Source organism: Ruditapes philippinarum, unplaced genomic scaffold (genome assembly GCF_026571515.1).
Source record: "Ruditapes philippinarum isolate M1 unplaced genomic scaffold, ASM2657151v2 ctg6624_1_1_1_1, whole genome shotgun sequence".
Classification (NCBI taxonomy): domain Eukaryota; kingdom Metazoa; phylum Mollusca; class Bivalvia; order Venerida; family Veneridae; genus Ruditapes; species Ruditapes philippinarum.
This window is the reverse complement of record NW_026854778.1, coordinates 40,021-64,243: the sequence shown is the minus strand read 5'-3', so window position 1 is coordinate 64,243 and position 24,223 is coordinate 40,021. Positions and strand designations below refer to the sequence as shown.

The 24,223-nt window shown below is 32.9% G+C and overlaps 1 protein-coding gene across 2 annotated transcripts; it reads left to right on the top strand.

Annotated features, from left to right (window-relative positions):
• Positions 1-6,636: 6,636 nt before the first annotated feature.
• LOC132741046 (calexcitin-2-like) lies at positions 6,637-22,702 on the top strand. Of its 2 annotated transcripts, XM_060729127.1 has the most exons (8): positions 6,637-6,920; positions 10,989-11,163; positions 14,977-15,093; positions 16,961-17,013; positions 17,626-17,763; positions 18,649-18,784; positions 19,385-19,482; positions 20,681-22,702. In XM_060729127.1, exons 2-8 carry the CDS (start codon positions 11,076-11,078, stop codon positions 20,798-20,800), a joined length of 750 nt encoding a protein of 249 aa, XP_060585110.1. In that variant the 5' UTR covers positions 6,637-6,920; positions 10,989-11,075; the 3' UTR covers positions 20,801-22,702. The 2 variants fall into 2 exon arrangements, with proteins under 2 accessions (XP_060585110.1, XP_060585111.1); XM_060729128.1 differs by lacking the exons at positions 6,637-6,920; positions 10,989-11,163 and adding an exon at positions 12,901-13,173.
• The last annotated feature ends 1,521 nt before the right edge of the window (positions 22,703-24,223 follow it).

The following is a 24,223-nucleotide window of genomic DNA, read 5'->3' as shown; positions in this document are numbered from 1 at the left end:
ACAAACACACTTTTGTTACTATTGAAATTTGAAGAAATAATACGACAAATTCATTCCGAAAAAAAATGAAAATAAAACTAGAACTAGATTCTACTGCTTTGAACACACAAACAGTAGACTCTAAACATCTCTGTACAGAGCAGTAGAAGAGTAGATCTACTGTAGACAAGAATTTCAACGAAAGAACTTCACAGTATTTGTTGTTTTTTTCTTTTTAAAAAAAATGCTACTATTAGATCTACCAAGTGTATTAAAGACATTAATACACGTCAGAGTAGGGCCGGAAGGTGATAATCGGCTAAAGCCCTCGTGTCCATTATTCATTTTGCGGGCCGATTATCACCTTCCGGCCCTCTCCTGCCGTGTATTAACCTCTTATTATTCCATTTGGTAAGAGGGTGTTTGATTATCAAAAATGAAAGGTCGCGATATGTACAATGAATAGCGAACTGGAGATTTTCGCAATGCAAACATATTTAACGAATAACGAACTTGAGAAATTGGCAGGAAATGAAATGCAAACATATTAAACAGTAGTGGAGGACAGCACTCCTTTGTCTATATAAAGCAGCGTTACCGTGGCAAAATCGGCGATGGTCGGGATTGACCTGGATGAAACCGTGTCAAATCGGGTCTTCACCGGAATCAAGCGGGAATACAGCGATTAAGCATTGGCGCTTATCGTATATATCCGGTGCTATATCGGGCTCTGAACTGGGCTCTGTCGGGGGTGGGTGTAAACGCAATTAGATTTCTCAGAAAAAGTCCAAGGAACACCCCAGTTCACCGGCTTAAGACACAGTACGCGATACCGTGGCCGGTCAGTACTGGGACAGTGTTAATTTGGGCTTTATCAAACGGAACCTGCAATATTTTCTATTTTGCCGCTTTGGACTTTCTTTAGGGGTTCTTTTTTCTCAATTTTATCAATGACTGATGTTCCTCAACACACATCTGAACAACTAAAGTATTCAAGGAAAATATAGCACTCAAATCCGCTGATCCGGGGCCAAAAGACCAAACAATTTTCATACGGTTAACCAGTGACCTAACAATTTAGCTGATGCTTATGAAGTTTATACTTGAATGGCAAATATGATATCATTTAACTGTGGTTACCTTGTTTCGCTAATATGTTTGTTAATACAACCGCAGGAATTGCATTTAAATTTAATAGACTACAATGTACTGTTAATTTCAACATGATAAAAGTTCAAATCTGATGTTTACTTGTAGCGTAAGCAATGAATTATATCTAACACATACCAGGTTGTCTCTAAGGATGCTAGACTGCCGACTTTAGGCTTCTAGGGCGTTAGGCAAACTCCTTAGGCCCATGTCGTCAGCAATTTAGGCTACCTCTTCCGACTTCGAGATGACTTGCGTACTCAGCCTACTAGGCCATCATTCTGCAAACTCAGACAGCCAGGCCATTAGGCTGTCTCTTTTGCTAATTTTACAGACATGTTTGTACAAAACTATTTACATGACAATGTAAATTTTGCAGTTTCATACAAATGGTAGACAATTGTATGATTATTTTATCAATATGTACTTGTATAAGATAAGGTAAATATCGAACGCAAAACAATATACATTTATTTATAATATGAGTATTATCATTGTATAATTTGCAGTGCATTTCCATAAATGATAAAACCACTTGTTTTCAAACAGACATAATTCGTCTTGAGTAGGCAAATTTAATTGATATAATACAATAGTAAAACTCGAGTTCAACATCTTGCGACATTTAACGACAGTATTGCGACATTTAACGGTAGGAGAAATCCGTGCGACATTTAACTTTAACATTGCGACATTTAACGGCAAATGATTTTGCGACATTTAGCGGCGGTTGCGCATTTAGCGGCAATGGTGCGACATAAAGCGGCAAGTGAGACATTTAGCGGCGTTGCGACATATAACGGCGCCACATTCCGTGTTATTCTACAGAAATAAAAAAAAAACTTTGACGGAGCGATATCGACAGGAGAATGTTTCTAATTTCTGTAGAAAGCTATGGATGAATACTCACATACTAAGTGTCAAACTTTTTGACTTCATTAATATTCACTTATTACGCCACTATAACTTTTTTTACGACAAGCACTATGACAAATAGAAGGCTACTATAAACGTACTTTGATATAGCATCGAATGTTAATCTATGAAAATTAACACAACGTATTTCTAAGAAATACAGCGTTTTCATTGGATGACAAATAAAGTTTTTTTTATAAGAAATTGATTGTTTTTGTTCTGGCGTTTTTGTACAAAAAAACCCGCCAGAATACGATATGAAAGAATTGCATGTTATTGTTTTGATCAAATTATGACGTTCCTTCCATTTATAATAACAACAAAAAAAACTGTATGGCTTTGTCGTGCAAATATATCTGACGTCATAGTGGCGCAACGTCACGCTAAATGAAAGCGTTTAATATTAACCGCCCGTCAAATAAACAGGAAATTTCTTATTTACTGAAGTTAATGCGCTTTTTCGCTTAACATTATTTTCTAACTCATTCAATGAATTTAATATAGAACATACACTCATTCGTTATTCTCTGTTATGTATTTTTCATTCAATGAGCGACCATATTAAATAAATACAGGGTCACCTCATTTAAATGTAAGCTGGCCGCAATCACTTTTTGTTTTGTTCATGTTTGATGCAATTCAAATATTAAGATTACCTTAAATTTGTAAGAAATTATTTTACTAGACTTTTTCTTTTGAAAAGAAAATATGTCTAGGTGTCCGTACCTTTTTAACATTTCTGCTCTGCTGAATGCGTTTCTTCATTCTAATAAAGGGATGAGACCATAATTGCGAAAATTAAATTGAAGACAACCATACACAATGTTTCCTGAAAGTGTAGACTTTTCTTTCCATTCTGCATTTTATACAAACATATTTTCAAACTGTACATGTGTGTTTTAATTGGTGTTTATTAACAACGAATATCTATAACGCCCCAAGCTAGACTGATATTTATACCCAATTGTGAAGCATTGAAATTTATTTCTGAACTGACAAACATTTTATTCAGGTTTCTATCATTTCCTACATACAATTAATTCATTATGAGCTGACCGGACAAATGGAAATCAACCAAGTAGAAAATGCGCCGTACGTTATCACTGATATTTTTTGCGCCATACGTTATCATTTTTTGTAAAATGCCCCGATATTAATATTACAGCGGTTGTTCTAGCCAGAATGCACATAAATTCTAAGATGAAGACATATTAGAACTTTTTATAGTCAGTAGTTTCAATTAAAATACATATATGTAAAAGAAACAGTGCATTTTATAGAAGAAGCCGTACGTTACCACGATCAAACTGGTGGGAAATTATCTCGCTTCGAATCTGGTGACGCGCATTTCAGATGAAGTACGGGACAAAAAATCATGAAATAAAATCCTGTGCTGCCCGGAAAATTGTGGAGAAGGTTATTATATGTACTTTTATACTATAACAACACAAATTTCAGAGAAAAAAAAGGAAAAACCTACTTTTCGACCGCATCTGCCATCTTGTTTGTTTTGGTAACGAACGGCGTGATTCTCCCCCGTGAAATAATTATTCGAATTACGGAAAACACGACTTCGTTCAAAACATAGCGTCCCCAGTTCTCAAAATGTGACAAACAATATTGTAGTCACATAAACATATAGATACATATATATTTTATGTTTGTTTTTTTTATTGTTTTTTTTTTTCTCAGAAATATGGGGAAAATATATACATGTAGTTGTATACTTTCTGTGGAGAGGAATGTGGCCGAATTTCGGCCCCGAATTGGCCCTTTAAATCAATGCCTCTAGACCTGATATTGCTTCAATAAACGGTTTAATTCAACTATGTATCCAGTTGCTTATATTAATACACTAAAACATATCATTACATAACATCACAAACAGCTGTGACCAATATATAATATTATAATAATTATATTGGATACAAATTGTTTTAGGTAAATGTTAAGATACATGTACATTATATATTTTATTACCACTACATATATTTCAATTTTTTTTCATAGACTCATTCCGTAGCATCTACTTAAATAAGTGTTCATTGCTAATGACATAATAAACCACTGTTTACAGAAAACTCATCTATCTTGTCATATACATGCATCCGTTACTTTAATTCATGATTCAGCAAAAACAATGCTCTTAAAGGGACTCTGCTGAGGTTTAAAAGTCTAAAAACATAACATTTAAATTTCTTACAAAAATAAACATACTTTGAAATAATTTGAAAATTGATTTTTTATGCTTTTCTTAGCCTAATTTGAGTGAAAAGCGTTTAAATGTTTTGTTTTTTTTCAGTTTGGGTCAGTTTTTTACAATTTGAATAAAATTTCTGGAAAAACGAAGTGCGCGAATGATCTGAAATTTTGCACAAAGATTAGTGTTCTAAACCTACATCAAATGGTACGTTTATCTGGTAAAATATTTTCAGCCCCATCATGTCGAAAAACCTCAGTGGGGTCCCTTTTATGGTATAGATTTGGTCCCAACAACTTCTTTATGATTACTGGTAGGCGGGTCTGTAAATAGTTCGTGCATTGTGAAAGGTGATACGTGACCTGTAACTATTAACGATAGAAGCAACACAGCTTTAATGGAAAAAAATAATTCATTCATAAAAAATAAAGTTAAAGTAAAAGAAATATTTATTTACACAAAAACTTAAGTCTGAAATCGGGGTTTTACAGCTCCACATATGCTTCGTATACTCAAGCTAAAAAAACACAAATGTATTTATTTTAGAGCGACTCTGTTCGTATTTCCCCCACATTTTTAGTTATTCTTTTAATAAAAGTTTCAAGAAAGTGATATATAATTTCACAACCCGCATGAATGTTTAGAGATAATATTTTTTTTTGTATTCCTTACTCTGCAGGTCTATTTATATACATTGATAGCAATATGATGGTAAATCATCATATTATTTGCCCAGTGAATGGCATTATATTGAGTTTGAATGTTTACATATTCTCCAGTGAAGACTTTACTGTCTGCCCAGATTTCTCAAACTTGATATTCTATCTAAAACAAAACATTTTTCAATCGATGAGAGGCATAAAGTATTGTGACTATTTTGTGCCATTCGTGTTTTCGCCCCGCGACCCGGCGAAGCGAAAAGTCGAGAGCTAACAACTTGAAATAGCGGGGGGGGGGGGGGGGGAGTGAAAACATGCTAATGAGCACGACGCGAGGCGAAGTTAAATCAATAAAACTTCGCCCAACGGGGCGCGGAGCTGAAAAAAAATGTCAGGGCGCGAATTGAAAGTTTTATTTCTTAAACTTTGCACCACGTCCCTGATAATAAGCATGTTTTCGCTTCGTGCCCCCGTAATTTTAACTTTTTAATTCTCGTCTCGGGGTCACGGGGCAGAAACACGGATGGCACAAATCATGTCACAAATCAACCACCATAGTAAGGTTGTCCCTATAGTAGATTATGAGGTATACCCAATGGTATGGAACGCCGCGACTGTCTTATGTCATCAATGTTTTTTTTTATTTTGTGAAACGATTACATTATTTTGTCGTTTGAGCATGTTAACATGTGCAATTTACATCATGTCTTGCCAAAGGAACATGCTGACTTGTACAAACAGCATGTTAACTTGTCAAATTATTATGATGACATGTGCAGACAACATGTTAACTTGTCAAAGTATCGTGATGACTTGTGCGAACAACATGTTAACTTGCCAAAGAATAATGATGACATGCAAATGGCATGGTAACTTGTCAAAATGTAATGATAACTTGTGCGAACGACATGTCGTTTGCACAAGTCATCATGATATTTTGACAAGTTAACATGTTGTCTGCACATGTCATCATAATAATTTGACAATTTAACATGTTGTCTGCACATGTCATAATGATTATTTGACAAGGTAACATGCTGTTTGTACAAGTCATTGTTGTCTTTAGACAAGATATGATGTAAATTGCACATGTTAGTATGCTAAAATGACAAAAAAATATCATCATTTCACAAGTTAGTAAAAACGTTGATAGCATAAGACAGTCACGGCGTTCCATACAATGGTAAAAATAAATCAATTGAAACTTGCGATTAACAAATGTGTAAGATCAACAAAAACCAAAATCCCATTCAAATGTCCTGTTTATCTGAATTAAAAACGGGAAAATTATTTAACGCTCGGTCATGCGTGGTGTACAAATATACATATACAGTAGAAATTATTTTAACAATCTGATATATATAACAAACATAACATTATATACACGACTTGTGCAATCTTATTGAAGTTTACGGATGTGTTTTGTTAAATTACTTTGTCAGCGTATAAGTAATTGAATAATATATTATGTACTAATACACGGTAAACAAACAAAATTTTACCTAAATGGCTCAAGGATGTATTATATTGGCATTCCAGTCATTACACATTTATGTACAATAATTAACCGGTTGATAACTTTTTTCACTGGGTAAAATACAGTATCATAAAAGAACGGAATAAGGAAGGAAAATAGCTATTATTTTTTTTTGCATATTTAACCAGATGGACATTAACTGCCGTTATTATCGGACACTCAGGATAAAAACTGTCGCCACAAAAACCAGCTGGACTTAACAGACAATGCCCTAAAAAAGGGCATAATTAAATCAAACGAGAGGAAAACTTAGTTTGATTTTTTTGTACCATTAACAAATCAATTTGCTCCGTTACGGGTGAAGGATTTTAATGAACAATCGTTGACAAATTGAAATTATATCGTGTATGTGTATATACATGTATGTACTATTTTTAGAAAATATTATTTGTAAATAATTTATTGTGAACATCGGGATGGTTTGATATATGCTGGAAAATTAAATGATATCAATCCACACCGGAGTATCAGCACAAACCAGGTAAGAGAACCTATTTTAAATGTCAATTTTAGATTGTGAAAAACATTTGAAAATTGTATAATTTTAGGCTTTTCTATTTGATAAATAATACTTATTTATATACAGACATAGGGGGTATATCTAAATAATCTATTATTTGATGTGTGTAACCGTAAACAATATAAGTTGTGTAAATAAATATGCTGTTTTATTATGTGTAAAGAATTTATTGAAATCATGAAATGGTTATTGAGCAAACGGATTAAGAGTAAATGTTTTGTGTACAAGAGAAAGGGAGGACGAGGAAGAGAGTATAATGACTGTAAACATAAATTCTTTACGTAACGTACGTAACGTAACGTAACATATAATCACGTTAGCGCGTTTGATAGTACAGAGGGTTTCCGTTCTGGACATTTCGTGTTCGATTCCTAGGCTGTGCCTCAATTTTGGAGCCCGCCGCCGACGGTTATACAACTGATTCTGACTTAAGTCAAAACTGAATATAGCTAAAATGCTGACATATTTATGTTAATTAATAAACATACATAACAACTTAACGTAGACGTGACGTTTATGTAAACGTAACGTAAAAAAGCCTATTATCTTATTCAACATGAAAATTAATTATACACATACTATCTATAATAAAAAAGTTCACAATTATCATACATAACAACGTAAAGGGCGTCAGTGGCCGAGTGGTTAAGGTCGTTGACTTCAAACAATTTGCCCCTCACCGCTGTTGGTTCGAATCCCGACAGGAACTTTGGATTCCTTCATGTGAGGAAGCTATCCAGCTAGCTTACGGAACGTCGGTGGTTATACTCAGGTGCCTGTTCGTGCTTGAAATAATGCACGGAAGGCCATCAGAGGTCTTCCTCCACCAGTAAAACTAGAACGTCGCCATATGACCTATACTGTGTCGGTGTGACGTAAAACCCAATTAAACAAGCAAAATTACAACGTAACGTAAGCATGACGTTAATGTAAACGTAATGTAACATAATGTACAACCCATACAACATGAAACTGTACATACACCATTCATAATCCCGCATTTCAAAAATTAATATCGCCGGACTGATGTAAAAACATGTAAATTACATAATGGTTTAAGGACGCGCCTATTGATTCACTCGCATCTTCTCGGCCATTTTCGTCATACTTCCGATTATGAATAATAGCCGAGGTGTCTCGATTGTCGGTTGATGTAGTCATCTGCAGTGGTTTTTTCTTAGGAACCTTAAATTAAAATTTAGCAAAAGGGTGACACCTTGCATTAACTGTCTGAAGTATTTCTATATGTATTCAAAAATCAAAATATTGTTATGAAGCGTCTATCCTTGTAAATATATTTCATACTATTTTCGGAACCTACATGATGCACTTACTTGTTGAGTCATAGGCCAGTTAGTAACTTCTCTGAAACAGAACAGCAATAATAAAAAGATTTTGGAAAAATAGAAAAATAACATCTTTGAAACATAATGGGCCTTTAATCTATCACTTTGATCAAATGAGTTCATTTTTCAGTCGTATGTTTTTAACCTGCGACAGCTGGACTACCTCTTTTTAATAGTAATGGTATAGTATATATGGATTTATATGTTATTTATGGAAACATGTATGTTTATAGATAACTAATTACCCACATGCATTCCGCACAATATTTCAGCTATTATTTAATTTACGACTGTAATTAAAGCCGTGTTTAATTATGCATTTATTTTGAAATTATTTTAATTATTAAGCTATTTTTAAAATGATAATGTGTTACAAAACAAAAAATGATTTCGTTTAACTCAGGTTCGACAATTTTCGAGAATGTTCGTTAAAATTATTTCTTTCAAATCAGTTACGACAATATTTCGGTGATGTTCGTTAAAATTTGCCAATTTCCTTTAAATTCGCCGGCAACCTATATGTACGCTTTTTCTGTTCATATTGTACAAATATTATACATGCAACAAAAAATATTTTTATATTTCTATAAATCACTGTGTAACAAACCAACGAAATTATATTATACAGTAAATAATGGCGGTAAAAATATGTTCAACACATTTTAGAATTTAAAGGGACTCCACTGAGGTTTTTGACATGACAGGACTTTTGGATGTTAATGTTTCATTTGATGTAGGTCTAGACTAATAACCTGTGTGCAAAATATAAGATCATTCACTCACTCCGTTTCTATCATCAGAATAAGTTTTCTTATTGTATAAAATGCCCAAAATTGAAAAGCGTTGCAACGCTTTTTCGCCCGAATCGGACTAAGAATAATATGGTTTTACGTTTTTAGACCTCAGTGCAGCTCCTTTAAAATATAAATTGCTAATATTTAATCCATTATTTAAACATTATTAAACACATGTTTGACATTTTCAAAGAATAAAAAAAAACTTGGACTTCTGAGGCATAATGTGCCTTTAAAATATAAAATGTTAATACTCTGTCATATCCAGTCTGCGATAAACCAGCAATGTATTTTCTCATATAATACACTGACACGGTTCTTCAATTTGATTTCCATAATATGTTGTCCGTATTTTATAAAAGATCTTTAGGCGGGGACAGCATATGAAGAGTAAATCACGACGTAAAAAATGAGGAAATTTCATAGAGTTTTCGTCGACAACAACATTAGCAGACAATGACTCGTCGCCGCCAGGGGGCAGTAACATGACAATAATGGTTAAATTAAACATCGTATTTAAAGGTGGAAGTTGCGCTGATATTAGTTTTTTACTAACCCGCTCAGTTAGAGCGCGAGACTTGTAATCTCGACATTGTGGGTTCGATTCCCGGGCTGGCCAACTAAAATTACTAATCAGTCTTTCGGATGAGACTTTAAATCGAGATCCCGTGTATGAGTGCTAAAAAAACTTGGCACGTTAAAGAACCCGGGACAGCTTCTGGAATTGGGGAATCTTTCTGTATCTGTATCTTGCAATATCCTTCAAAAAAAATAAAATGACTAATACTCTTCTGGAGGACTCGCCCATATGGGCAACCGGTGGCTCAAATACACAAATGATATAAGTTTACCGCGCTGAGATATCGTCGATGAAAATAAAGTAAAAAAAACCATAGATATCACATATCATTAATTCATATTAGATGTACCGATTTCTTTTTGCTTATTTATTTATTTTTTTGGTGAATATTTAATTTTGTCCCGTTTTATAAGAGAAATATGGCTTATATTTCATTGTTGTTAGTATTAGTTACATTAAACATGGTTTTCAAAGGTGTAGTTATGTTAATTCTAGTTTAGAGGATATTTTTCATTTTATAAGTGAAATATGGTTTATATCTTATTGATGACAGTAACAGTTAAATTAAAAGTGGTATTTAAAGATGGAAGTTGTGCTGACATAGTTAGGTATATTACATAGAAAAAGCCGTCTGGTTAGCTCAATAGGTACAGCATTGGAGTGTGAATCGAGCAATTCATCTAACATCTAACCGATGTTAATACATATTGTTGATAGTTTTAGTAAGGGACATTAAAGAAAACCAAGAATTCAGCTACGGAATCCTAACTGTGTCATTGACAACATCGACAGTCATGTTTTGAAATCGATAGTTGATGCTACTTATGCTCGGTAATATGATATGATGTCGCAATTTATAATCTTGTCGCATTGTCGCATGCCGAGCGTCTTTTTTCAGTGTCAAAAATCTCTTTGCATTGCAATTATGAAACTTTGCTTTTTCGCGTGTAGATTTTCTGGCACAAATGACTACGATGCCTGTGGCACTGCCAGGACACCATAGCTTTACTTAAGATTGTCTGTAAAGTGTTTTGTTGTTAAATAGGAAAGAGGTTGTGTTTATTGACATGGTCTCTCTACATCTATTCTTTATTCAGAGATGGCCTTTATTTAGAGAAGGCCTTTATCACAAAGGATCAATAGAAACTAAGACTTTATTTTGTGGACAAGTAAAAAAGTTACCGCTTTATACATAAAAATATAGGTGAAAATATCGTCGACGAAAAAACATAGTGAAAAAGTCCATAGATATCACATATTCATTTCAGATGTATCGACTTTAACTTATCTATTTATATGTTTTTTTCAGTGAAATATTTCAATGGGCCTTTGATAAATGGACAGCGTTCTCGAGCTTTAATATATCAGTGTAACGTCCTTTAATCAAAACAAAACCATGTGTTTCGAGTGGTTATACACAACAGAGCGATACAAAGTGAAGAAAAAAGAAAACATTATGGAAGAGAAAGGATTTTTTGGAAGATGTGAGTACATAGTTTCTGATAATTTTATCCCGGATAGATTTTATTTCGGATGGATTTTACTTTGAATGCATATTATTTCGGATAGATTATATTTCGGATAATTTTTTCTATGACGGTGGATGGGTGACATGTTTCAATAACTTCAATACTTGTTTACATATTTCATTGCAAAAATAAAGCTATCCATTTGTAATACAAACTTGTGAAACGTGTTGCGTATACCAATCTTCTAAATTTACGTAAAACACTTGAATAATGAGTCTATATTTTGTATCTGAATCATCATGGTTAAAATCAAACGCAACTTTTCGGCCCTTTCCGTCAGTCTTCGGATACGGACTATAATTGATTATAGCCGAGGATGTTCCGATATGGTTAAAATATGTCAAGAGTTACGTTTCAGACATGATTGTATAAGGCTTTCTCAAATTAGAAGTTCTCAAATTTCGTATAATCGGATGTCCTTAGCGTTTATACTTCCGCGAAACGCTTGATTGAATCGCCTTATTTAGATCTATAGCATTGTGTGCATTACGTGTGTTTTCTGTCTCGAACTTACTATTCAACATTGTCAATAACGCTTCAGACTTTTGTAATATCCGAAACCTCGAGACTTTTCTAGCGTACAACGAATAATACTTATGTGGTTGAAAAAATATATATAGCTTATGTGATGGAAAAAAAATATAAGTTTGTTCAAGTGAAAGGCAACTGATCATTTAAATTTTATATTCCAGCGGGAGACTTGATATAAATTATATTCACATGAGTAATAAAAAAATGAATAAATAATACATAAATAGTATGGTATAGCCTTTAGGAATGTGTCAGCCGTCCTACTCCCACCCTGCGTTTAAATGACATAATAACTTGCAAAGAATGTCAATTTTTTAACATTCGAAAATTAAAATTAAAAAAAAATATTATAGTCTAAAGTTGGAATGGTAATAATTGTGTTTAGACCAAACGATCCCGGAGTTTTACGGAAATTGCCGATCATTATCGATGTAACAGCTCGGAGTTTTGCGAAAATTGTCGATCATTACCGATGTAACAGCTTGTGGGTACAATTTATATTCCTGATAGTTACAACAAACATCAATATTATTTTACTTTAATGACAACAGCTGTTTGTTTGTCACTCAAAACGAGGATATATACGAGTTACTGTACAGTCTGTTTCTATCGCGGTACGTTTATTTATAGAACTCGTAATAATCCGACTAACTTCGACACTTTCCGTATCTGATGTTTATCATTATAGAGCTTTTAAATGACAAGAATTATTTTGCTCCGTGTTATTTCGATGCTTACATGACGTTAATGTGATGCAGAAAATTGACGAGAGTATCCGAATTCTCACCAGTTTATAACGCTAGTATAACCTGAAACTAAATCGCGTGTTTTCTCGGGGTTAACAATATTCTTAGAGATTTGATCAATATAAGTTTTGACCTTTTTATTTGTATACACTTTCCGTCATTCTTTTAAAATCAACAGTCTTAAACGCAGTCTTAGCTTTCGACAGAAATTTTCATGTGCCTCTTTTGAGAATTAAGTTTGAATTTTGTCAAAGGGGGTCAAAATAATGTAAAATATGTAAATTGTAAATCAAGATTTTATTAAAATGTAAATAAAGTGCTCTCAAACCATGTACGTTTTACAATACTAAATATTGTTGTTTGATCTTTGCCTGCTATTCAATCACTGCTGCAAAAAAGATACGATACTCGTGAGCATATATGTCCTGTATAGTTACCTAGAATTGAACGGTTACTACTTCGGGGCACATATGTGATAGTCAATGAACTCTGTTGTACAGAACTATATATTGGCGGAAATATAAATGTCATCTAAATGTATTAATAACTAAGTCATTCTTTATTGGAAAACTATCCTGTGCTATATGTTTAGAATAATCGTCGCTTGCATACATATATAAATGAGTGGATTTTAATGGCTAACATTCAAACCGGAAATCGATGAAATACAGTAACCGGAAGTAGACAGGTAAATCAATGACTAATAAAAAGGCCTGTAAAAGACGTTGTCGTCTGAAGTAAATATTAAACAAAGAGATACTTAAGTGGCGTTTAGTGTTTCCTCTGTGATAATACGAAACTCTTGTTATTCTTAACACCTTTTCATTTATTTATTTCCATAAGTCATAATAAATATTTACTTTTCATCAGTAGATGTCTATACCGGAAATGAAGCTCTTTTAATCTATTTATAGCTTTACACTTTGTGTGATACTTAGACTCTCTTTTTTAGCTGCATGCCTCCAGAAAAGCCAAATTATATTTCACGAAAATAATATTTAAGAAAAATGTAATTAGTGAGAATTTAAAAAAAAAAATAGATTAAATAGACAATTAATAAATTCAATGGGTTTTTTTTTTGCGATAAATGGCCGATTTTACAATATTTTTCATCATATTTCTATTGCGTTACTAAAGCAGAAATGGGTATTTTTGCATATTTTTACCACTTTCTGTAATGGACATGGGTTGTAAATGCAGTTTGCAATGTGTATATCATTTTCTTTGTTCACTTCACAATATTTTTAATTCATTTTAAAAGAAAATATGAACATTAGCAAGAATCTGGAGGCGTGCTGCTGTAAGGTATCTTCTAAATTAAATGGGACATAGATAAATGATATACATGTATATTCATATTAAAGTTCTATAAAATTGTTTAAAGAATACAGTATATTAGGCAATTTCTCAATTATTTCAAACGAAATGTCAGTGATGAGTCCTATTTAGAAGAAGTATGAAGTGGTTATATTGATTTCACACCGTTATCTTGTCGCCGGATTGACATTATGTCATACAATACCTTTCAGCGTCTAATTAACATTCTTATAGACTAGAAAAAAAACATACGGCAACATCTGGTTTATCATTTAATTTCTGATATCTTGAAATCAGAGCAAAAAAAGATATTGAATAAACCTTATTAACTTAAGTCGAGCGATGGGGTTATGTTGATGATGGCATTGCATCACATGCGTTTCTTAGGCTTAAACTTGGACGATTGTTTTACAATTTTTATTCATTAATATCAATCCGATTGATGTAAATTTATTGTGTTGTCTATTAATTAGTTTGTTAAACATTCAAATTTAAGGACAGAAAATTCAAAAACAACGTGGTAGGTTCCATTTTCTTTTTTTTTTTTTCATATTCTAAAATCATAGGAAAAAATCATACAAATCATGTGAAACAATTTTTTATTCTGTCTTACTCATAAAAAATATCTCTATGACAACTGTAACAAACGCCTTAAATAGCCAGAAAAAAATGATGTCTGCAGGGACTCATAGGTGTCAAAGTAGTCCATCAATCATTCTATAAATCTCCGGGCTACAACTTTGTAATTGTTGTTTTCATCGTCGTTGTTGTTGTGGCAGGGCTGGTGCTAAATTTTATGAAGTACTGTTGATAAATTGTTTGAAAAATAATCATAGTATAAGGCTGTAATTCCTTTAAAAGACGCTTTTGTTAAATGGGTTATTTTATTTGACTAAAATAATGATGGCGTAAGCGAATGACCAAACACAAAATATACACAAATCTCAAAAAATGTGTTGCCAAACTAGTGTTTCCTCATTTCTGCTTCTTAATGACTTGTATTTGCATCTGTGTCGTTACTTCTTGACGTTTTTCCGCGCCGTATGTTTACGGGGTATTGCGGAAAGAGCCGAATATCTACGATTGAGAGGAAATTCACTTATATTTTTCATATTCAAAGATTAATCAAAATTAGAGAAACTACAATGATTATAATACATTGTTTCTTTTTCAGTTGCTGACGCATTTCGTCGTAAAGGTCGAAACATGGGACTAGTGTTAGGTCTCTTTCAGCCGGAGTTATCCGAATTTCAGCGCAAAAAACTTTTGTACGAGTTCCACACATTTTTCGGTAAGTAAACATGTAATTTCTTCTTAATTCTCTTAAATACTTCCACCGCACGGCATAAGTAGTCAAAGCCTTTAGTACATGTAAGACCTTTAAAGGTTATTTGTCAACGGATCGGATTCTTGTGTTTATTTTAACTACATTGGTTTCTGTCTATTTGAAGCTGTGTTCTTCCAGATGAGCAAAAAGTCAAGAAAATCAACTTTGAGAAAAATATACAAAGATTTTAAGAAAAAAAAACATATTCATTAATGAAGTAATGATTTACAAGATTTATGTAATGACTGATTGTGTAGTATTTGTCGCCATACTTTAACTATTGTGAGACTTTTTGCATTATTTGACATTTATTTCGTACGTTGATTAAAAAGTGCTGTATGGAATGTTAAATTACGTTTTTTGATCACCTTACGATATTTACTTTTAAATACTTTTTTAAAACTTTCATGAAAATTTGACATAAATGGGGCATGCTGTTTAAAGATGCTCGTTATGTATAAGTAAGTTAATATAAGCATAAACGTATGAAAGACCGATGGGGACAACTTCACGAATTCAAGATTTGAACTTCACGAATTCACGATTTCGAATTCGTGAAGTTGAAATCGTGAATTCGTGAAGTTGAAACATGAATTCATGAATTTTAAATCGTGAATTCACGAAGTTGAAATCGTGAAGTTGAAATCGTGAATTCGTGAAGTTGAAATCATGAATTCGTGATGTTGAGCTAGTGAATTCATGAAGTTGAAATAGTGAATTCATGAAGATGAAATCGGGAATTCATGAAGTTGAAATCTCGAATCCATGAAGTTGAAATTGTGAATTCATGAAGTTGAAATAGTGAAGTTGAAATCGTGAATTCTCGAAGCCGAAATCGTGAATTCGTGAAGTTGAAATCGTGAATTCATAAAGTTGAAATAGTGAATTTATGAATTTGAACTTTTTAATTCGTGCAGTTGAAATCGGGAATTCATGTGGATGAAATCGGGAATTCATGAAGATAAAATCTAAAATTAATGAAGTTGAAATGTCCCTACAGGTCTTTCGTATTTAACATTATTCTATCATTGCAGCATTACCGTAATCTTCAGCTAAAATGGTACAAAGTATCAAGAAACGCAAAGTATGTCTGTTCACTGACTGACCACTTTACGCAGTCGGTGTCTGTCTAGTAAACATTCAAGGGACATTACTCTGTCAATAACTTACTATGAACGGAAATACTGCCCATTAGATTTATTTGCAACTTTGTCCTTAAAATTACCTTAAGTATCAATGAACTTTCACCTTTGTCAGTCTGGTGTGCAAAATAAATCATACAAAATGGAAATGATCTCTTAAAACGTAACATAAATGGAACAAAATACTTTTTTAATTCTGACCGCCTCTTTACAACTGGATCGATACGTCTGCTCCAGAAAAATATCCGCCAACATTTCTTGATAATTTTCAAATTTTCATACTAAATCTCAGTTTTCTTATCAGAATTATTTCATAATCGTTATCGCTATTTATATTCTCAATGACATCCAATCATCTCTCGGCCCTGGTCACACGTGTGCATGTAATAAATGCAGTATTGTCAGTCTTTGTAGTACTTTCAGTACTTTGATAATTTCATAAAAATAATAGCGATTTATAGCCGGGATCATTTTACCCCATTGCTGGATACCCACGGTGGATTAAAATGTAAAATAAATGTTTATGGTTCGGCACAGAGTATCCGACGATGATTTTACCCATATTCTTTCAAGGTCATTTATCCATGTTCCTTTTTCTTCTTCTTCTTCTTCTTCTTCTTCTTCTTCTTCTTCTTTGTTTTTTTTCTCTTTTTTTATAATAAATATGTCTTTTCGTCTTTTATATATAGATTTGAGTAGAGATGGTACATTAGAATGGAAAGACTTCGACATGGCCAGACAGGTGGATATATCATTTATTATATTAACACTTCCGGTTACTTTCCTAGCATATATTAATACTGACTTAATATGTATTATTGAACAGAGTGAAATATAAAAAAATATCTAACCTATGTCATCACACATTGTCCGCGCCTATGATCGTCACAATTAAAACGCTTTACTAAGGTAAGAGGTGGTAACAAAATGTTTACAGAAACTTTAATCGAAGTTCCTAGCACGCATATCATGTGATATTAAACCCGCTTGGCTCCAGGTGAGACAAACTATTTTCAGGACAATCAACTTAAGAAAAATGTACTAAGGCTTAAAGAAAAGTTGAAAAACTCAATATGCAAGTAATAATTTACATGTCATTTGCGACTAATTAAACTGATTTTGCCTTATTTATCAACATATTTCTACTGCGTGACTAACGCAGGTAGGGCTATTTTTAGCATATTTTGACTTCTTTTTAGTAATACGTGTATACGAAGATTGTAAGTGTCGTTTGCAATGTATAAATTACGTTCTTTGTTCGCGCTTTATAAAATTTTACTTTTTGATAAATTCTCAAAATTTTCATTAATATAAGCATGCTGCTAATGACAACCCTTACCATAATAATTTGCAGAAAATATGTGACATGAGCGGCTGGAAGCCCGGGGCTCAGAGATATTTACAAGTGCACGAGTTATTTAAAGAGATCTGGAGAAAACTTCAGGATGACGGTGATGTAGATTATGACGGTAAAATCTCTGAGGAGGAATGGGTATGTTTGAGAAACAAAATTGGCACGTTTTTCACGACTTTATAATCAAATTAGTTTAAACATAGTTTATTTCAAACAATGATACAACATGTTGTTAATACATTTACAATAAGTAGATATACGAATGAAAAAGTATTTGAGCCGAAAGCTATAAAGCTTATAAAGGTCTTCAGATTACCTCATTGAAAATAAGAATAGGATTCATACATACGTTTGAATGCACAATTATTGATTTCAAAATATCCTTGTTTAATTAGAAGTAGTAAATGACGGTTATTTTATCAGAAACATATACATTGTACAAATTGGCACGTGACCCTGTATGTATGATATTAACTGCATGCTTAATGTTATTTACTCGTTGCAATATTTTAATCATACAAAATTTGTTATAAATGAACCTTGAGTAATAAAACTATTTAATAATTTTATTATTGTTTCCCCAAAAATATGTTATGTGTTAGAAGATAGGGGTTGTGAGCTTTGGTGCTAAATTATCTACATGTACTAATAATAAAAAACAATAGATAAACAATGTACTTAAGACCCGCCATTTACTGTTAAATTCTTTATATACATTTTTATCATATTTCCATTATGAAACTTTGTATAAAATCGGAATTACGGAGGTTTTTTTTAAGATTTCATGGAAAAGTACACTTTTTAATTGCTTAAATACCAGTAATATCAAAAAGGCGAATAAAGATTAACAAATTTTAATCGGTTGGTCTTCAATGCTTAAATTATTGTCAAAGGATTGCGCAAATGTAGTGAGTGACAGCGGATTCATGCAGTACTTGTATAGTATCTAATACAAGGGGAACAACTCTAACGATATTGTTCTATTTTTAACATGAAAATACCTCCCTTTGATATAAATTTCAGATCAAAATGTGGGAGGCGTTCAACAAGCAATATATTCAGGAAATGTCTAAGAGCAAGGATCAAAATATAACGATAGAATTACCAGGTTGGCTGAATAAATATATGGAATATAAGTTTAACCTATTAGACCGTACAGGTAAGTCGACAGCAGTTTATTATTGTGTGCCTGTGCATACGCTCGTGCGCAAGAATTCACGATTGAGCGTGCGCATGAGCGTGATAATTGTTTGTGTTCTGTTCTGTTGTTATCATCTTTTAATCGTTGGTAATCTAATAGTTCACCAATCTGTATGTTTGTCTGTCTGTCTTGCTGTAGACAAATTATCTTTGGAGATACCATCTACGTGCCCATTGTATATAAATATGACCTTTGACCCATAAACGACCTTGAACGTGCAGGTCAAATTTTAAAAATTTCAGAAAGTATTGCTTTCATAACTTTGTGATTAATTAAAAGATTTAGGACTTTGTGTGCAGTTGTGCTTTTTGAAAGCAATTTGTATATTTGAAGGAGAAAGAGCAAATGACAGCAAAGTATTGTAATAAGTGTTTCATCGTTGTCCTTGTTTTCGGAGGACAGTGCGTCTTGCCAAAAAACTCGAAGTTAAAATGACCAAAGTGTTTAATAAACGCTATAAGATTTTTGTTTCAAATTTAAACTTTTAAATGAACGAAAATATTGTGTCATTTATAAAAGGCATATTACATTTAACAATGGTTGATATTTTGTCTATAGGTAATGGTTTTGTTGACGTAGAGGAGTATGAATATGTGATGTCAGAGTTTGGAGTGCCACCAAAAGATGCAAAGAACGCCTTCTTAATGTTTTCTCAGGTGAGTCCTTGAAACGAAAGGTTTAAAATACATGTATATTTTTAACATTTACAAGAAATGACGTATTCGACGAACTTATGCACTAACAAACAATTATGTTGACGTTTATTAATACGCATCATTCTGCCAATGTAAGCTGGAAAGCCAATTTCCTACGTGATAATAGTTCAACCTCGGTTGGCTCGAACTACCGATGTCTCGAACGAATTTTCACAGGCACTCCGAGTTCGAGCGAGCGAAAAAGTTTTACTGTATTACGTTGCAATTTTAAGCGGGGTTTTTAGCGGTTTAGCAATCTTTCCGAGCATGCACTATTTTCTACGAACATATTTCCTTTATGCATGTATTTTAAAAGTACACTTTTCATTTTTAGCTCGACTATTCGATAAGAATAAGTAGAGCTATTGCAGTCACCCGAGCGTCGGCGTCGGCGTCGGCGTCGGCGTAACCACTTATGTTAAAGTTTTTGTAATAGTTCAAATATTTTCAAAGTCCATTGACATATGGCTTTGAAACTTTGCACACTTGTTCACCATCATGACCCCAACCTGTAGACACGAGGAGGTAACTCTATCAAGCATTTTGACAGAATTATGCCCCTTTTTCGACTTAGAATTTACGTTAAAGTTTTTGTAATAGTTCAAATATTTTCAAAGTCCATAGACATATGGCTTTGAAACTTTGCACACTTGTTCAACATCATGACCCCAACCTGTAGACAGCAGGAGGTAACTCTATTAAGCATTTTGACAGAATTATGCCCCTTTTTCGACTTAGAATTTACGTTAAAGTTTTTGTAATAGTTCAAATATTTTCAAAGTCCATTGACATATGGCTTTGAAACTTTGCACACTTGTTCAACATCATGACCCCAACCTGTAAACAGGAGGAGGTAACTCTATCAAGCATTTTGACAGAATTATGCCCCCTTTTCGACTTAGAATTTACGTTAAAGTTTTTGTAATAGTTCAAATATTTTCAAAGTCCATTGACATATGGCTTTGAAACTTTGCACACTTGTTCACCATCATGACCCCAACCTGTAAACAGGAGGAGGTAACTGTATCAGGCATTTTTTTTTTACTATCAAGCACTAAGAATAGTCGAGCATGCTGTCCTACCGACAGCTCTTGTTTTAATTACTGACAATATGTCATTAGCTTTATTAATTTAAAATGTATATCTTTATATATTTCAGAACAATGAAAAGAAAGTAGATCTAGAATACTTCAAAGAACTTTGTACAGAATATTATCGCTCGGATGACCCTAGTGCGCTCGGCAATTTCATTAATGGCAAACTGGATTTTACGGACTGACATTGCACTTTTTAAATTGCCACATTCATTATTTTTTCTGTTACGTTTCCTTGTTAATTTTTTAGATTAATCTATTAATCTATTGTATTTTAACTATGCTATTAGAAGAATTGGATTTTTCTGTCGACTTCAGCATGTAAACTTCAATGTCCCATATAGGTCACTTTTGTACCTCTCCATGTTTTCATTTAAAAGAAGTCGCCTCCAGATTCATGTTAAGATTAATATTTTTGTTTAATTTATTTAAAAGTAAAATAATGTGAGGTTAACAAATAAAGTCATTTACATATTGCAATCGGCACTTTCAATCCACGAAAATTACCAAAAAGTGGAAAAACAGTCCTTACTGCGTGAGTAACGCAGGAGAAATATGGTGATAAAATACTGCAAAATGAGTGTTAAACCGCACATAACATGTAAAATATAACCTGGACCTTGAAAGTTTTTTACCTTTCTTAAAAGTTAAGTACTTTTTTCTCAATATTGATTTTCTTGAAATATTTTGGATCATCTGGAGGCGTGCAGCCTTAAAAGCAATTTAGGTATAGTATTTAAATAACGACCACTTGCCCTCAAATTGTACATAGCTCTGTCATGCATTCTCGTTTCTTGTTATTTGACCTAAATGCCCATTTTGCCTCAGAAATGCTTTAAATTTTATTTGTCAAAACCTTTTTAATATTGCTGCATTTATAGTATCCAAAAAGTGACTCATTGCCAATTACCTGAAACACTTTTTTCATCTGTTGCTTTTTGTCAATTAGATAAGCACAGTTATAGAGAATAAGTATTTTGTATGGAAGAGAAAATACTACTTTGTTTACATTTTGCTACTTTTATGACAAATTATTTCACATTTATCGCTAATTTCTTCAGATGACTAGAATCGAACATGGTGTAAAACCATTATTTTTAACTTTATTAAATACAAGTTTGCCAATAAATTTGTTTCTGAGGCATAATGTGCCTTTAAAATTACAGTAAAATGTCTAAAATACCATCACGTTGTTGTATTGAGATATGGCTGAAAAAACGGAACATGTATATATATGCCTTTATCAAAAGGACTGTGTAATAACGTACATAATTCCATAGAAAATTTAGGCATGATTTCACAAACACATTGTGAATAGTCGAGTATGCCGTCCAACTCCGACGCAGTTGTCCTCCTTTCCTTCGCTACACACAACACTGCCATAATAAGTCAGTTTTTATATCAAAATTTGATAGAATTTAAAACAGAAAAGGACACATGATTGTTATCTGCTTTCTTGTAAATGTAATTGAATAATAACCATTCGCTAATATATTGCTTAAATTGAATAAAGAGAATAAAAAGATTATACATATGTATCATTATACGGATATTTTCGGTCATTTACATAACATGTTGTTACTCTTATTCAAGTAAAGGTTGGTTGTTTGCAATCTATAAAAATGTTCAATGTTAAAAATGTATCCAGATTATGAATAAGTTTGGTTCCATTTTTTCCATTAAAGTCGTAATAACGTTTGCTTTCGTTACACAAAAAAAAAACAACACCACTTTCTACTGAAATATTTTTATTTACCGTTCATTATGAATGAAGTCAAGTGCCGATTCCTATGGTCACGTGAAATTTGTGAAGGCAGTGATTTGATTGGCTATGCACAAAGGAGTTTGGCACGCTATCCCTGTTGACAACTCTTAAGATTTTCACTTCAAGCAGTGTTTTCGATCATGTCAAGTTTTTGTTACACACCATTGGTTCTTAGTGCTCGCCAATTGTTTTAAGCCAATCACCGACGAGGATTTTTCAAATTTTCAGGTTACAAATCTTAATAGAACAGATTTTATATAAACTGGACGTTTTATATTATAAAACGCAAGTGGGCGGAGCACTAAGCCGGTTAGAGTGCATATTGGATGTTCTTCGTAAATAAGAAAGCTACAGTCGCTTTGCAAGCTCCGCTCCTTTTTAGCTTTCTTATTTACGAAGAACACCCAATATGCACTCTAACCGGCTTAGTACATAGGGACCACTTTTACTAAACAACCAGCATCTTTGTTTCAATTTCATCAATTTTATAGTCCTGCTATATATAAAAAATACAGTAAACACAAACCTCTCGGTGGCAAGTCCAGAGATGGTCATTATAGACGGGGTTAACTGTTCTTCATGCAAAATCTGTTTATTCATTCGTGAACATTTTTAACCTTTCCATTACATTGTATGTGTGAATTTGCGTTATTAGACAGTACACTATTCGACTTAAAAATCATAAATTTGAAAGAAAATATGTAACAATTATTCATTGATGAACGAATAAATTGAAATACTATCAACATTCCTTCTTTGATCACTCAATTAGATATTTTTACCCAAAGTTCAAACTGTTTTTAAAGGACATAATTTAGTTTCTGAGTTATATACTGATTGCTTATATCAGTTGACTACGGAATAATCGCTAGAGTCATCACTTATAAATGAAATAATACCAAATTGGATATCTCGAATTTACGATCTCGAATATGCGAAAACACGAACTCGCAAAAGTATTATGACGAAAAACAGAACACAATAAACAATGAAAATAAATAAATTAATTAAAAAAAAGAAGAAATAAAGAAAAATAAGAAATAACACGACAGACAAGGAATATACTATGACGGAGACGTGAAATGTCATGGCATTTCATCACGACGTTGTTTTTTATTATTTACCATTTTATTTATTTTTTTTTTTTTTCATAGTACTTTCGCATTTTTGTTATCTTACTTTTCGCGATTTTTGTATTTTTGCGATTTTTTGTATTTTTGAGTTGCACATGTTCATTAAAAGTCAATATAATCCCGATGGTCGTACCAGAAGTTCATAGTTGACGGATGGTTATAATGCCGGTACATCCGTGTTCGAGTGGCTATGGTCGCTGACTTAAAAACATTTGTAACTGACCGTTATAAGTTCAAATCCCGACAGGGACGCTGGTTTGTTTTCTGTGCTCGGAGCCTATCAAGTTTGTCGGTGGTCGGTCTCCCGCCAGCAGTGACGCTGGAAAGTCTGTGTAATTTTAAAATGATTAAATCAATGGACAATACTAATACTCCTCTATTTAGAAATTTGTTTAAAGGGACTTCACTGAGGATTTTTGACATGATGGGACTGAAAATATTTTTTCCAGATAAATGTACCATTTGATGTAGGTTTAGACCAATGATCTTTGTAGACAATTTCAGATCATTCGCGCACTTTGTTTTTCCAGAATAATTATTCAAATTGTAAAAAAATGACCTAAAATGAAAAGCGTTTAAACGTTTTTCACTCAAATAGGGCAAAGATAAGCGTAACCATACGATTTTCAATTCATTTCAAAGTATATTTCTGAACTATCTTTGCATATATTTCTGTTAAAAGTGCCCAAGCTCATTTATGTAAGAAATTC